The sequence below is a fragment of the Lonchura striata genome, chromosome 5, assembly GCF_046129695.1.
Source record: "Lonchura striata isolate bLonStr1 chromosome 5, bLonStr1.mat, whole genome shotgun sequence".
Classification (NCBI taxonomy): Eukaryota; Metazoa; Chordata; class Aves; order Passeriformes; family Estrildidae; genus Lonchura; species Lonchura striata.
This window is the reverse complement of record NC_134607.1, coordinates 48613672-48628801: the sequence shown is the minus strand read 5'-3', so window position 1 is coordinate 48628801 and position 15130 is coordinate 48613672. Positions and strand designations below refer to the sequence as shown.

The 15130-nt window shown below is 37.7% G+C and overlaps 1 protein-coding gene across 5 annotated transcripts in view; it reads left to right on the top strand.

The window, feature by feature from the left end:
* The window catches only part of PPP1R12A (protein phosphatase 1 regulatory subunit 12A), a 114447-nt gene that overhangs the window by 45693 nt on the left and 53624 nt on the right, over window positions 1–15130 (top strand). For all 5 annotated transcript variants that reach the window (XM_021528063.3, XM_021528061.3, XM_021528060.3 and 2 more), the window contains exon 2: window positions 53–183. In XM_021528063.3, the coding sequence (XP_021383738.2) occupies window positions 53–183 (131 nt within the window). The remainder of the gene's footprint in view (window positions 1–52; window positions 184–15130) is intronic.

Genomic DNA, 15130 nt, shown 5'->3' with positions numbered 1-15130 from the left:
TGTAGAACAGCTTTGATATGAACTTACTTCTTAACTCTTTCTTTCTTTTTAGGCTTGTATAGATGATAACGTAGATATGGTGAAATTTCTGGTGGAAAATGGAGCAAATATTAATCAACCAGATAATGAAGGCTGGATACCTCTACATGCAGCTGCTTCCTGTGGATATCTTGATATAGCAGAGTAAGACTTTTTCCTCTATTTTTAAAACCTATGTATTTTGCTAATACATTGCGAGAGAGACAGTAGAAGCAGATGGGATTCATAAATTGCCTCTGGTGTAATGAGGATAATGCTTTGATACTGTGTATTGATTATGAAATGTGCTACATCTGTAACTTTGTACGTTGAATTTTCTCTTTCTAGTTTTTTTACATTGCTTATTAGGTAGATACAAACATAAACATAAGACTGCTTATGACTGACAGATTTTTTTTTTTTTTTTTTTTTTTCTATAAAGGTTTTCTGGGGGAAGGCACAGGGAGAATATTCCAAACTACATTTATTAATAGTCTGAAACATTGTCCTGCGATAAGTCTTGTGTGTAGGAGATAAGTTCTACAGTTGTATTTGCAGTCTTGAAACTGTTTTTCAGCTATGGTAGCTATGGTATAGAGCAGTTGACTAGTTCTTTTGACTGTGGAGCAAAAGCCTACAGTAGAAGCTGGATGCTCGTTTCAGTATTAGTTAAAGCTTACTCACTACTGAATTCCAGGATTGGTTTTGTTATTTTTGAAGTCTGTTGAGGGACACTGAGGGTGTGCTAAAATCAAAATTTTTGAGAGGTTATCTGTTCAAGCATAAAATTATGATTCTTTTGAGAAAATGTGTGGCATATGTTATTCAGGACACTGTTGTTGCAGCTAAGCAGTTAATAAAGTATTTTTTAAAACCCTTTGGGTAAACACAAAATTCATTAATTTTACCAAACTCATTGTGACATCTGATCCAGTGTAAGATTTGGATAAAATACAAAGTCATTTTAGAAATAAATTTTATCATGTAGTTATATACTAACTGCAGTGGTGAAGAATGAAAACTGTGAGTTTGTTCTGTGAGTTTGAGAATTTTTTTGCTGCAGTCTAGAGAGAAGTGAAAAATTCTGGGAACTCTAGTATATTATTTTCCATGGAAATTTTTTTTATTTTTGAGGTGTTTACAGAGTGAGGTGCTTAGTATATCCTTGGTGTACCTGGGGCACTGTGTGACCAGTAACTTTGTAATCTGCCTTTCTACGCTGTACAGATGTTTGATGCGGTTATCCTCCTTGCATGAGTACTGGAGATGTTTACTTCTTTGCTATGCTATGACAAGAATTTCCCTGCAAATTGAGATAATATAAGCCTTTCTACAGTTTAGCGAAGGTAAAACACCTACTTTTATTCCACAATAGGAAAAAGTTTAGTGAAGTGATCTTGATTTGGCATTTCAGCCAAACATAGGCACTTGTTCAGGAATGAGAGAGCAATGTTCCTTGTCCACTGAATAGTTTTCCCTGTTGGCTTGAATATCTGAGATCCATCTGGTTCCTCTTCTCTCAGATTGGAGCAGAATCTCTGCATATTTTCTATAGCTAGCCTTCAGAGAAATGGGGTTATTGAACTGTAGTCCTTTGGGATGTGAGATGTCTAAGATGTTGGAAGAGCAGTGTTTCTAAGGTGCATGGAATTTTAAAGATCAGATGTTGAAGCTAATTTCCATATACAGCTGAGGAGAACCTGACATGAGTGGAGTAGTATTTATATCTGATGATGCCCATAGAGTTTAGATCTTCAGACTGCTTCTCCACAATCTCATCCTCAAATAATTTACAAAAATGAATTCTACAAACCACAGTTTGCAGCTGAAGCAAAATGGGGGGAAGGTGAAAGGATGATACAATAAACTACCAGAGATTAGAAATTTTATTTTAATTTAGTCCATAGTATGTGCTGGATCCAGCATCTGCTTTAGTGAGGATGCATTCCTGGGAAGCATGACAATGTGTATTTGTGCATGTCTGTGAGTGAGTCTGATGTATTTTACTTTTAGCACCTATTGTTTTGCAAGAGAAAAGACAGAGAATGAATTATGTTGTTTTCTAAGTTTGTTAATAAAGGGCTGAAAATAGTCTGACCTGTGCTTCTCTTTCTCATCCTCCTGTGGAATTGCCTGTTGCACAGATTTGTAGTGCTTCTCAAACTGGGGACTTGCCAATCTTGTTTCTGCTTCTTCTGCTTCCATCTTAAGTTTTCTTAGGACTTCCTTCTGCCCACCCACCCGCCCACCTTTTAGTTGGAACTTACTTATTGAGATAACACAACTCTTTAAAATCATACAGCTATGCAAAAGATTATTTCAGGCATGCATGTCTCAAAATATAAAACTATATTTAAGAAAGCAACTGAACTAGGAGATTTTAATTCTAATTCTAAGAATTACAGAGCGTTTGAGTTGGCAGGGACCTTTCATAGGTCAGCTAGTCCAACTCTGCTGCAATGAGCAGGGACATCTACAACTAGATCAGGTTATTCAGAGCCGTGTTCAACTTGGTCTTGAACAGTTCCAGGAATGGGACCTCTATGACTTCTCTGGGCAACCTGTTCTGATGTTTCACCGTAGAATAATTTGTGTTGGAAAACACTTCCAAGATCACCGAGTCCAGCCTTTGACTGAACACCACCAGGACAACTAAACCATAATGCTCTCATGTCCGGTTGTTTCTTGAATGCTTCCAGTGATGGTGACTCCACAGTCTCTCTGGATAGCCTGTTCCAATGCTTAACTACCCTTTTCAGTGAGAAAATTCTTCCTGATGTCCAACCTGAACCACCCTGGTTCAGCTTGAAGCCGTTTCCTTTTGTCCAGTCCCTTTTACCAGGGAGAAGAGACCAACCCCCACCTGGCTACAGCCTCCTTTCAGGGAATTGGAGAGAGGTCTCTCCTGAGCCTCCTTTTCTCCAGGCTAAACAACCCCAGCCACTCCTCACAGGACCTGTGCTCCAGACCCTTCCCCAGCCTTGTTGCCCTTCCCTGGGCATTGTCCAGCACCTCAATGTCTTTCTTGCAGGCTCAGAACCAGACCCAGGACACAGGACTCAAGGTGGGTCCTCACCAGTGCCAAGTACAGGGACACAATCCCTGCCCAGGTCCTGCTGGCCACACTATTGCTGATCCAGGCCAGGATGCCATTGAGCTTCTTGGCCACCTGGGCATGGGCTGGCTGGTGTTCAGCCACTGTCACCAGCATCCCCAGCTACTTTATCCTTTGGGCAGTTTCCAGCCACTCTGTCCCCAGCCTGTAGCACTGCACAGGATTGTTGGGACCCAAGTGTAGGACCCAGTTACTTGGCCTTACTGAACCTCATCCAGTTGGCCTTGGCCTACTGATCCAGCCTGTCCAGACTCCTCTGCAGAGCCTTCCTGCCCTCCAGCAGATCAACACTCCCGCTGAACTTGGTGTCATTGATCCCCTTGTCTAGATCATCCCTAAAGATAATAAGCAGGACTGGCCCCGGTGCAGAGCCATGGGAACACCAACCACCAGCTGGATGTAATTGTTCATCACCACTTTCTGGGTGCATCTATCGAGACAGTTTTTTATTCAGCGAAGAATGTGCCTGGCCAGGCCATGAGGAGCCAGTTTCTCCAGGAGACTGCTGAGAGTGTCAAAAGCTTTTCTGAAGTCCTAGTGGACAACCTTTACAGCCTTTCTCATCCGGTTGATGGGTCATCTGGTCATAGAAGGAAGATCAGATTGGTCAAGCAGAACCTGCCTTTCCTAAACTTATGCTGGGTGTGCCTGATCCCTTGGTTTCCCTGTAGATGACACTGTGAAGAGTTTCTTCTTAATATCTAATTAAAATCTTCCCTCTTTCAGTTTGAAGCCATTCCCCTTTTTCATGCTGCTGCATGCCCTTGTTAGAAGTTCCTCTTCAGCTCTCCTATAGTACCCTTTACGTACAAGAAGGCTGCTATAAGGTATATATGTGAGCTGTAATGTACACATTACCCTTAAGTAGTCTGCTGCTACTCAGATGTTCCTGAGTGAGTGCACTCATGTGCTGGATATCTATGAGAAGTACAGAATATGGAGATGGTAGGAAGCTTCTCTGAAAAAAACCCTGGGTATTTCAAGGAGCCACCACTTCAGCAATGTTTTTGCCTTGGTCCCATGCTAATTGATAGTGGGCTGAGTGAATTTGTGGCATGGCCTCCCACTTGTTGGGATTTTGCTCTGTACTGTCTGGTCAGGGGGTTTGTCTTTGCAAGTGTATTCCCTGTCCCTGTTATCCTCCACTGTATTCACCACTCCTGTGACAGCTTCTCCTAGCAGTATCTCCTGTGTCACTTCAGTTTCCTGCTCCTTCAGAATAGCCATCTTGTCTTGAATATGCTTCCTGTCTCTTCTAAAAAAATGCATCTTCCACTTTAAGAAATGTTTGTCTTACAGAAGGCCTCTTCAATCGAAATACAGCAAAGAACATAGTTTAGTGTGTAACAATGTGTCAGCTGCTTGCAAAGGGGGAGTTGTGCTGTAAAAGTAAAATTTCTGGCATGGAAGGCAACTGCTTCTGTTGTTTCTGGCATCTGTAAATACTGAGAGTGTTTTAGCTTACTAGAGATTCTTTGGATAATTTTGAGAATTGTCTATATGGAGTGCTATTCATATAATTTATAATTATGTAAATCACCTTACAAGTAATTGTAATATGAATATGTTTTAAATCAAAATTATTCAATTTCCATAACAGGTGGATTTTGTATAGTATGTTCTCTTCTCTGTTTTCCATTTTTTTCATACACAGAAAGCTTTATCCAAATGAGCTTTTTTCCCCACTAATGTGTCAGTGTAAATTAAGAAGTCACCATGAAATGCTTTGTAAAATTGTAGTTATGTGAAAAGAAACTTGAATGCAGGAGGACTTGAACAGATATTTTGTGTTCATTCTTTAAGATACTATTTAATGGTTAGGACCCTTAAATGTACGTTTACACGACTGTTTCATTGTGTATAATAAATTAGTTTATCTGATAGATCTCTTCTGTAGTTGAAAAGTTCATTTATTATTTCAGTATCAGGGAATAAACAACTTTTTTTGAATGCAAAAAAATAATGGGAGTGGGCAAAATAGTGCAAAGTGGCATTTAAGAAACAATTTTAAAATGCTTACTTTTTTATTTCTCTCTGATATGTATTGCACCAGATATCGAAAAATCTGAAATAGTAGACATTTCTCTTTTGTTCAGTAATTAAAGTTTGTGCTAAAAATTACTTTCTTGTGGGCTTTGTAGGTTGCCTAGTTGTGAGTGTGTATTTGATGTATTTTGAACCTTGTTTGCAACTGTTCAGAGGCTACTATACAGTTATCCTGCTTAAATAGGAATGTTTTTTCATTTTACCCAGAATGAAAGATGCATCTTCGAAGAAGTGTAAGAAAGTGTTTTTCAAAACTAACATAAAGTCAATGACAGTTACAGTTTGTTCCAAAAAAAACACTCAAACACTGAAAAGTGAGAGAGATGTCTGCTGAAGGAAGAATAGCGTTTTCATACCTTCATGCAGGAAGTATTACAAACAGTTTGACAAATGTTGCTCTAGATACTAAAATTCCTCATAGGTTCAAGGGATGAGAAATCATGGAGGGTGGATACATTAAAAAAATTTAAGGTCGAATACATACATACAAATGGAATCTGGTTGAGAAAGTCCATGAAAGTAGTTGGAAAGGTACTGTATGAAAAGAAGCATGTTATTTGCTCTAATTTTATTTCTTAATGTCTGGAGATGGGCTTGATATTAACTGGGTACTTGGACTAAGTCTGTATGGTAGCTTTTATGTTTGAGAAGCATGTTTGATACCTGTAGTTTGATACCCATACAAATCCTAAGACAGCACAATTCCAAAATACACCTTCTCTATTTAAGATGTTTTAAAGGCTGAAGCATATGATTACAGTCAGAAACAGAAAAACATCTCAAGTTCAGAGTCTCATCATTCTGTTTATTTCGGAAAAGAATAGTAGTTTGACCAACTCTGCTGCTGTAAAACACCCACTTTTCCTTTCTACCCAAAGTTTCCTATGTTATATATCCCCTCCTTCACCTAATATTTAAAGCAGACTTTAAAATGCTTGTGTGTAACCACAGGCTTGCTGCTGACGCCCATCTGTTCTCCCAGACCCAGACACCTGAAAGTGAACCCAGCCAAACTCGTTTGCTGAAGCCTTTGCAAACCATTGTCCCAGGATCTCCTTATTTTAGTAACAGTCCATTAAGACTAATTGAGTGATCCTTGTCTGATAGACAGAGGACTTCGAGACAATCCTGCAAACCTGTAGTTGGATAGCTAGATATTTAGTGATAAGTGGTTTTCTTACAGCTGTAAATTGCCTTGGGAAGACTGTTGTGGGTGCTGCCTGGTAGTGATTCCTGCCTGTGGTACAAGACCAGTGCTAATCTGGCAACAGGTAGTCAAGAGAATTCAGTGATTAGAGTAATCTAATTTGAGACTATTGCAGAAGCAGGCAGATACTCACTTCCTCCCTTGGTTTTGCCTCCTCCACCTTCCCTCTTGAGTTATCTAATCGTCACACAACAATGTGGGAACTATATGCATAAGAATAGCCTTCAGGGGCTTTGGAGGCTTTATTCTCTTTAGGATCACTGAGCTGACCTGGCCTTGACAGCAGCACTTGGCATAGATATGCAGGTAAAAAAAAATTCTAAGTTGCTTTTCAGACAGATCTTGTACTTCTAATCAGAAGCCTGGTTGAGTAGAGCAGTGGTGGAGTCCCATGCTTCACCTCCCACCTCATGAGCCTGAGCCACTTGATACTTACTCAGTGTTCTTTCACGATATCTGAAGGTATTGGTGCCAGAAACTATGTTTCAAAGCAGTTCTTTTAATCCATCTTCTCTGAAAGTTTTAATAACTTGATCATCTGAAGCTGTTTCTTACTTACTAGTGAGTGTTTAATCTAAACTGTTTTGCTGTAACCCATTTTAATCCTAAGGAGCAAAACATTACTTAGGCAAAGCACACTAATAAAAATGTCAGGGATGGCTCCTATCTCCTTCTGCTTGGTTACAAGTTATGGTTGTAATTAAGTGAATAGGAAGTGGTATTACTAGTGATACATTCAGAAATGGATCTTTGGAGAATAATCAGATATTTGGATTTTTGAACAACAAGGTAAAGCTTGTGGTCTGAGGTAAACCACATGCAAACTGATGATGCAAACTGGTATGGGGTTTGGTCTTACAGAGATGCTACAAGGTGAAGGGATGTTTTTGTCAGGATCCAAAATGTTTATTTAAATACTAGGAAATGTTAACTGGAGGTGTAGTATTAAAAGGAAAATAAAGCAAAGATGAAACATCATACAACCCACTCAAGAAAATGAGAAGAGGACTTCAGAAGGATATAACAAGCCATGTGACAAAACAAAAACAGAGGAAAAAATATATATTCCCAGCCAAGGAAAAGCATCTCTTCTAGAAGAATGACTGGCTCTTACAAGCTGATGTTGGTAAAGCTGCAGTGTTTGTTTTGAGAGCTGGGAAAAGGCCACTGCAGGCTTTAGAAGATTATTTCAGTTAATTTCCATTTGTTGCCTTCTTTCTGGAAAAACAGATTGGAAAAAAAAAAAACATGTCCCCTAGTCTCCTCTCCCCCAGTCAAAAAAGTGATGCTCTGTGCAACATAAAAGTTCCTCCTCCTCCAAACTTGCATTAGTTATCTGCGAGGATAAAGTTAAATTCTGTTAGATAAAATAGTGGACAGACGGGGAGAAGATCAGTGAGGTAGTATCAGTTGGCATTTTCTTTTATGAAGATGTACTGTGCAGTGTCCTGTTTCCAGCATGTTTTTGCTGCATATATGTATGTCCTAAGAAAAATTAAATGCTAATGAAATGTTAAGGTTGATGGTGAAGTTCCCTTTTTTGAAATCATGTGGTAGAGTTTAATCTTTTCTACTATGTAGCTGTGGTCTGATGTGTGGATAAAACCCAGCTGGCAGAAATACACAGTAAAATATGGCTGGTGGGTTAGAGGAAACTATAGGACTTAACTGGTTTTCATACATGTGTGTTCAAGTGAGGGAGTCAAGGAGAGCTGGTCACTGTAGAATGTACAAAGTGTGTGCTCGGTAGCTGCCTTCTTCCAGACTGGCTTACTGTGTGCATCTCTACTTGTGACTCCAAATATTTTTAGTTAGTGTATTAGTATTTAGTAAGTGTTCCTGTTCTTCTAAGGGTAAATGTAATAGAAATTAACTTCAGAGATATCTTCCTCCAGAACACGATTTCATGGGAAATATCTTTTTTCTTTTAATATAGTTTAGCAGTTCATTCAGTCTAATGAAAGGTCAAGGGACCAATGCCCATTGTAATGCTCAGTGTGCTCTTAATATTTGGCTGAAAAGGAATTTGAAAATGGAGCTGATGTCTGAAAAAAGCATGATTCTTTGAGAAGTGAAACAGGAGAGATCTTGCTTGTTTCTCACAAAACACTGATTTTAATGGTATTCTGAGAACAATTTAGAGTAGATGCCATACATCTTAATTCTGAAGTTGAAGGTGATACATATGGAAAAGAACACACACAGAAAGAGTGATAGATATGGAAACCTGAGAGCTTGTATAGACTCACAAGAAAAAACACTCAGGTCCTTCCTGGCTGATAGCTTGTAACTGCCCATTGCCACAAGTAAGTTCCTATATTCTAGGTAGGACTAGAACATGGGAGAACAGCTCTAGTTATATTGTATACATGAGCAACCAAGTTCTGAATTGCGCAAAGGCTTGGTGAGTATGGTGGACTTCATATGTAAGAGCCTCATCAACTAACTTAAAATTGCTATATGACAGAGGTGATGATAGATCCTCTGTATGGAGAATCTATGGAATTATTAGTGCTCTTGACCACTGAATATAGTATTTATTGAGTTATCTGATACAAAAATAATTTAACTCTTAACAAAGTTGGTTTTGAGGATTGTGTTCTAGGAGAAAACAAGGTTGTGATATAGATTGTCACTTCTCTGCATCTCAGTTTTGATTTTCTTTCAGCTTTTACTTGAGTGGTTTTCTCTGTTGTGAGTTTGACCCTATTCTGGCACATACAATAGATTTTCTAGTGACACTAAAACAATTTATGACCTACCTATCCTGTCTTAAAGCCATGTCTTTTGTTGGCTATCCTAAACTGTGTCATTTCAGTGCGAATTATCATAATCTGTGTGTATTTTTCTAGTCTTATCCCTGGCTGAGGCAGGATAAAAGAAGTTTGAGGTCTTCTAAAACGCATGTAGCTGTAGCCATGATGACTCTAGACACATAAGGGCTGCTGTGCATTGATGAAAGTGAGTTATTTGGGTACAATTCAGACACTTAAGATGCAGAAATGTGAAGGTTTTCTATAAGCAGTGGATTTGACAGGAAAAAAGTATAAGAAAGTAATTATTTGAAACTTCTTTATTACAAACAAGATACTGCTTATCAAATTTGAATGAAGAGTAGGACTTTCTTTCTGAAGAAGATTGATTTCAAGGAAATTCAAAGCAGACTGAACATGTTGACAATTGCTGTGAAGTGCAGATTGCTGGTATCTAAATGGGGGTCAGACTAAGTTCAGTACTACTGAGTGATGCTAGAAACTGCACTGTGATAGTAATGTTGATTTACAGAGAGTTCTTCTTACTATATTATTACATAATATAATTGCAAGTAAGATAAGTTCCGTGATGTAGTAATGTATGTAAGATCCGTTTAACACAGGAAAAGAATTGATCTTAGTTTAAATTTTTCTGATGTAAATGCAACCATGTGGCTGTTGGAGAAAAACAAGCCTGTTAAGTCCATACTCGTAACTTCTGCTGAAATAGAAATCAACAGGTAAAATCATTATTTTTGATGCTACCATACCCAAATACAGCAATGCTGCTTCTGGCATAAGGCAGCAGGAATGGTGAGCTGCTGGTGGGATCATCTCTTGTTAGCTGAGGGAAGTGGGAAGCAGCATGCTCTTCCTTCTCCCTCCTCTTCTGCCTCCATGCTGCTGTTACCTCTTCTCAACCACTGTAACACAATCCAAATTGTTCACCTTGATGGCAGTTGGGTAAATCACCACAAATGCTTGGAGACTTGCTATGGGAAAGCATTTCAAGCAGTGTTGTCAGCTGTAGTTACAGTATGACCTCTGCACTTGCAGCGAGACATTTTTCATACTCAGCCTTCACTTTTGCACAATATGCTGCAAGCTTCAAAATGAACGCTCGTTCATGAAGTGCATCGTGAAAATAACATTTGATACACAGTTTAAAAATACTCCTTGTTTTGCTTAATTTCATTCCTGCTGAAATTTTTGCCCTGTATTCCTCTTGGCAATGCCAGGCTTCACTTCAATTTTGTCTTGGGTTCTGCTACATTTGGAGTGGTTTTTTTTTGGTTGGTTGGTTGGTTTTTGGTTTGTTCTTTTGAAATAGGCCATATGTTTTTCTATATGGCTATATTCACATTTTTGGCTTTAGTTGCTTCACTCACTGTTTATTTTCACCTAAACTTGTTGCCCTGCCACCTCTCAAGTGTCTTTCCCCTCTATATGGATAAGGCAAAATATGAAGGCTTAGTTGCTTTTTAGATGCTGCAAGTCGGAATTTTTTCTGTGCCATCTTTGCACTGTTAAGTTTAGCTGGCCACCTATGTACAAATATTTCTAGAGCTGGCTTCTTTCAGAGGTTTCTTGGAGCACAAGAGGACTAAAACTAATCAGATACTGTTATCTACACTATTTCTTTTATGCTCCTGCATACCAAGAAGGAAGACAGATGAGATTCTACTTAGTGTGCTTCCTTGGGCACACAAGTAGCATTGGAGGCTTGGAACAGCAAAATTCAGTGGCGTGTTGGTATGTTATGGAATGTTGGCTTCCTAATAATAAATATATTTTTTCTATAGGTACAATATTTTGAAGTGATAGAAAGTGGTGTTTACATAGGAAGGTTTTTTTTTCTTTGACTACTTTGATAGCTTTGGGAGTATTTGACAATTTTGAAGCACAGATGTGTGTCAGTCCAAGATGCCTTTCATAAGAGCTTCACGGGAGAGAATCAGAAGCTGGATTTTATGCTATCTGCAAGAGCTATTGCATATTGAAGGCCATAAAAAACTCTTTGCAAACTGATTAATTATTTATAAAAAAAGATACATGCTTTAGTCTGGATTATCCTGATGAAAATTGAAAATAAATGTCTCCTTCTATTTGCTTAAAATCTTTTTGCCATTTGTTTCTCACCTATTTTTTGTTATTCTTTTTTTTTAAGCATCTCTAGCTATCAGAAATTCTTGGGGTTTGTATTCTGCAAGAGAAAATCATAAATTTACCTCAGGTCTCTTGTTGATAATAGCTGTCTTTAAATCACCACTCATGTATTTCAGAGTAAATAATTGTCTAGTTATGCCAAATAACCCTAATTGGTCTGATTTAACTTGGTGTTTTACATAGCTACTAGCCGATGATACTGCTTATGGGGGGAGCGTTCCTTTTTAGAAAATGCTGCAGCACTCTTGCTTCAAAAGAGGAAGATGTGAGTGAAAATCATCTGGATTTTGCAAAGCATCATAACCTTAAAAGTGCCTTGAGTTTTTCATTATTTGGTTTAAATTTAAATGCCATCACAGAAGCCTGTCTTTTTTGTGACAGTCTCTGTTCAGTTTTAAATGCTCAGAGGCAGAATGTTTAGGCACAGGAGTGACTGACAATGTGGGATGGCATTTTGCAGAGTGCCTGAATAAGACATCCCTGCGAGTTTGACTTTGTTTTTCAAGTAATTTGATTTATTCTCCTTTGGTCTTAAAATCATGCAGGAGAAAGAATTCTAGGCCCATGTGAATTTCTACAATTTTGGTTCCAGTGCTGTATTAGGAGCCTTCATTTTCTTTTATAAATCATAGATTCACTGTAGAGAACTGCAGTAGTACCTCAGCTGTGGAGGTTGAGGGAAGTTACCTGTTGGTTTTCTCTCTGGGGGGTGAGGAGAGTCCCTGGTGGTGCAGAGCAGGGGCTGTGTGAGGGGACCCTGCCCAGGCAGGCAGGGCTCCTCTGCATTTGGCGAGACCTGCTCTTGCCTGCCCCATGTTGCGCACATTTTAACACTCACCACCAAATGCTTCTAGGGATTACAACACAGGTTTCCAGAATGGTGAAGTTGTGATTTTTTGTCATTACATTTATCTGGGGTTTGAATTACATGTTCAGAAGTGAGTATAACATTGTGAGGGTGCATGAGGCAGTGATTGAGAGGTGGCTGTACACTGTTCGTACCTGTTCAGCCAACTGTATGTTTTCTGTGGGACTTGCCCACTGACACAGGGCACATTTATGCTGTGTACCATAACAGAATTTAGCATAATGTTACTCTAATGCTACTGGATTTGCTTCAGGTTTGTATTATTTTAAGACATTCAAGCAAAATAAAAAGACAAGGCCTTTCTTCAATATCTTATTTTGAGAAGCGCATCCTTTTAATTCAAGAATCACATAAAAGCTATAATCCTATCTCTCAATATGTTGTCCATACAGGTATGTACACTTTTGCTTATCTGGCCTTTAAGTTTATCTTTGCTGAAAGTTAAATACCAAATAAAACCCCAAACTGATAAAAGCAGACCAAAACAAAACTACATTTGGAAATTATAAGTAATCTTGAAGTAGTATTTCTACGTTGCCTGAGTTAATAACAGTATTGTTAGGAAATTAGAGTGGAACTATTTCATAGTTAGAAAATATTTTAAGAAATATTCCCAGACATTTAAAGCGGAGAAAAATCAGTTACAGTTTTGGTGTACTTCAACTTTTAAAAAATTTTGAAATAGTTATGTTAAAATTGTATATTTTTATTTGTTAAATGTTTTTTGAAGGTCTAATTGTTTGGACAGAGTTACTAAAAATGTATTCTTACCAGTAATATGAATGTTTTTCAAAGATATACTTTTACAAGTGCATTGATACTTTATATGTTAAAAAAATAAACAGTAAAACAATTCTGAAAGGCTTTTTATTTAAAATAAAATACATATTCCAAAATCATCAGTTTCTGTTTTTTTCCATCGTTTCTTCAAATGAGGGTTTACACAGCTGCATGAATACAGTGATACTTTTTCAGTCTCTGGCATCCTGTTATCATTCAGTTAAGATTCTCATGGAATTAATTTGAACTGCACCATGTATGGATTTTTTTTAAACCAGCTGGGTTTAGCTGAAATCTTAAATGTTAGCTAATTAGTTAAAAGTTCTTGGCAGACCAGTTGTACTGTTAGTTGGGCCCTCCACTGGCAATTAGGCCTTGTTTTCCAGGAGGGACTCTGAGCATGTTTATTTAAAATGTTATGTGTAACATTTTTTTAATCAGGTCCCTCTCATCACATTTTAGAAGTCAGGAACTTCTGTCCAGTCTTCTGAGCAGTCTGATGGGACCACTTGTTTGCACTAGTGCGTCTACAATGAGCTCAGTAAGCAGTTTGTAATGGCCACTTCTCTGCCCTTCCCTGGGCTTGCCATCCTTCTGGTGACCTTCAGGTTGAGCCAGTACTTCAAGTTAATTATATCTGTAATGACTTTGCAAATTTGTTTCCAGATACTGTGAACTGGGCCAAGGTTCGAATGTAAACATTTGCCCCTTTTTCTGGTGCTCAGATAAATAATATGAAAATGCTATCTGCAGTGTATGCTGTTATCCAAGTTTGAGCATCTTCCAGATTCTTAAGTTCTAAATTCCGAGATATGACTCAACTTTGTATACAAAGTGTCTTCAGAGAGAGGTGTTTTCCTCTCTTTTTGTCTACATATGCATTTTGTTAACAGATGTACTACACACATACAAAGTTCAGTTGTAAGGGTTTTTTTATTGGTTTGGGATTTTTGTAAATTCAGAATGTAGGCCACGTTGCTAGTTAATTTTTTTTTTTATTTCCAGTTCCTGGGATTGGTTTTGGTGTGGACTGTTTGGCTTTTGTACAGTAATCTCAGAGGGTTCATTCTTATTGTCTCAGATATAGTGAGATTCCAGCCCTTTATTCATGGTATGAAAATGTATTTTTCACTAAAGGATGGGAGAGTATCTGGGTTTCATAATAATTCTAGAAAAATTAATGTTTACTTTTTTTTTCAAAGTAGTTAATTTCACTTTTCAGTAGCTATTGAGGAGTATATAGCAATACTCCTAAAAAAAAAAAAAAAATCAGTTAGAAATATATTTGCCTTCATAAAACAATGGCATTGCAAAGCAAACTCCTTCTGCCAGTCTTATCCAGACTCCATAATACTTGTCATGGAAATATCAGGACAAAAGTATCAGGAATACTTTTATTTTCCTTTGCTGCTTTTGTCTCTCCAAGTATTCCTGGATTACTTACAGTTGTCTCTATATTTAGATTCCAAAAGTCTAAAAGGGGTACCTTTAGCTTCAATGTTAACACTTGAAAGCTTTAACTCAATAAAACAGGATGGTATGAATCAAACTACTGTTTCCTCATTGTCTATTTAGATTTAGAATTAACACCTTCCAATATATAGATTATCACTGGATTTCCTGAATTTTTTGTCTGACCATTTTTGAACAAGTGAATCTCAAAAGATACAGATTCAAGTGCTATACCAAGAAAGTTTAGTAGGTGATGGTGGAAATCTAACATGTTTTTACGTTTTCACTGCTTCCAAGTTTACATAAAGCACCTTTTTATAGACATGGTGTCAAAATGCATGGGTCTGGACTTTTTATTACACAGCTTCAATTTCATTTTCACTGTATACATGTAGCTGTGTAGATTAAATATCTATCAAAGAAATGAAGTTATATTATGTTTGCTTGCTTTAGAAAGATGAAATTTCAAGATGAAGGTACCATCTACTTTAAAAAGGTAAAATGCAAGCAATTGTTTGTATACATTGTTTGGGTTTTTTTCCAAAAACATGGAAGTCTTAATATATGTATACATACCTACACACAATAATACATAGTAACATGTGAAGGTTTTAGTATATGGTACCAGGGTAACTGAAATGTCAAATACACCCTTATTTGAAGTCATACTATATAAGTTTTAATTAACATTTAGTTTGAAATACAGTTCATTAGAGAACTATTTT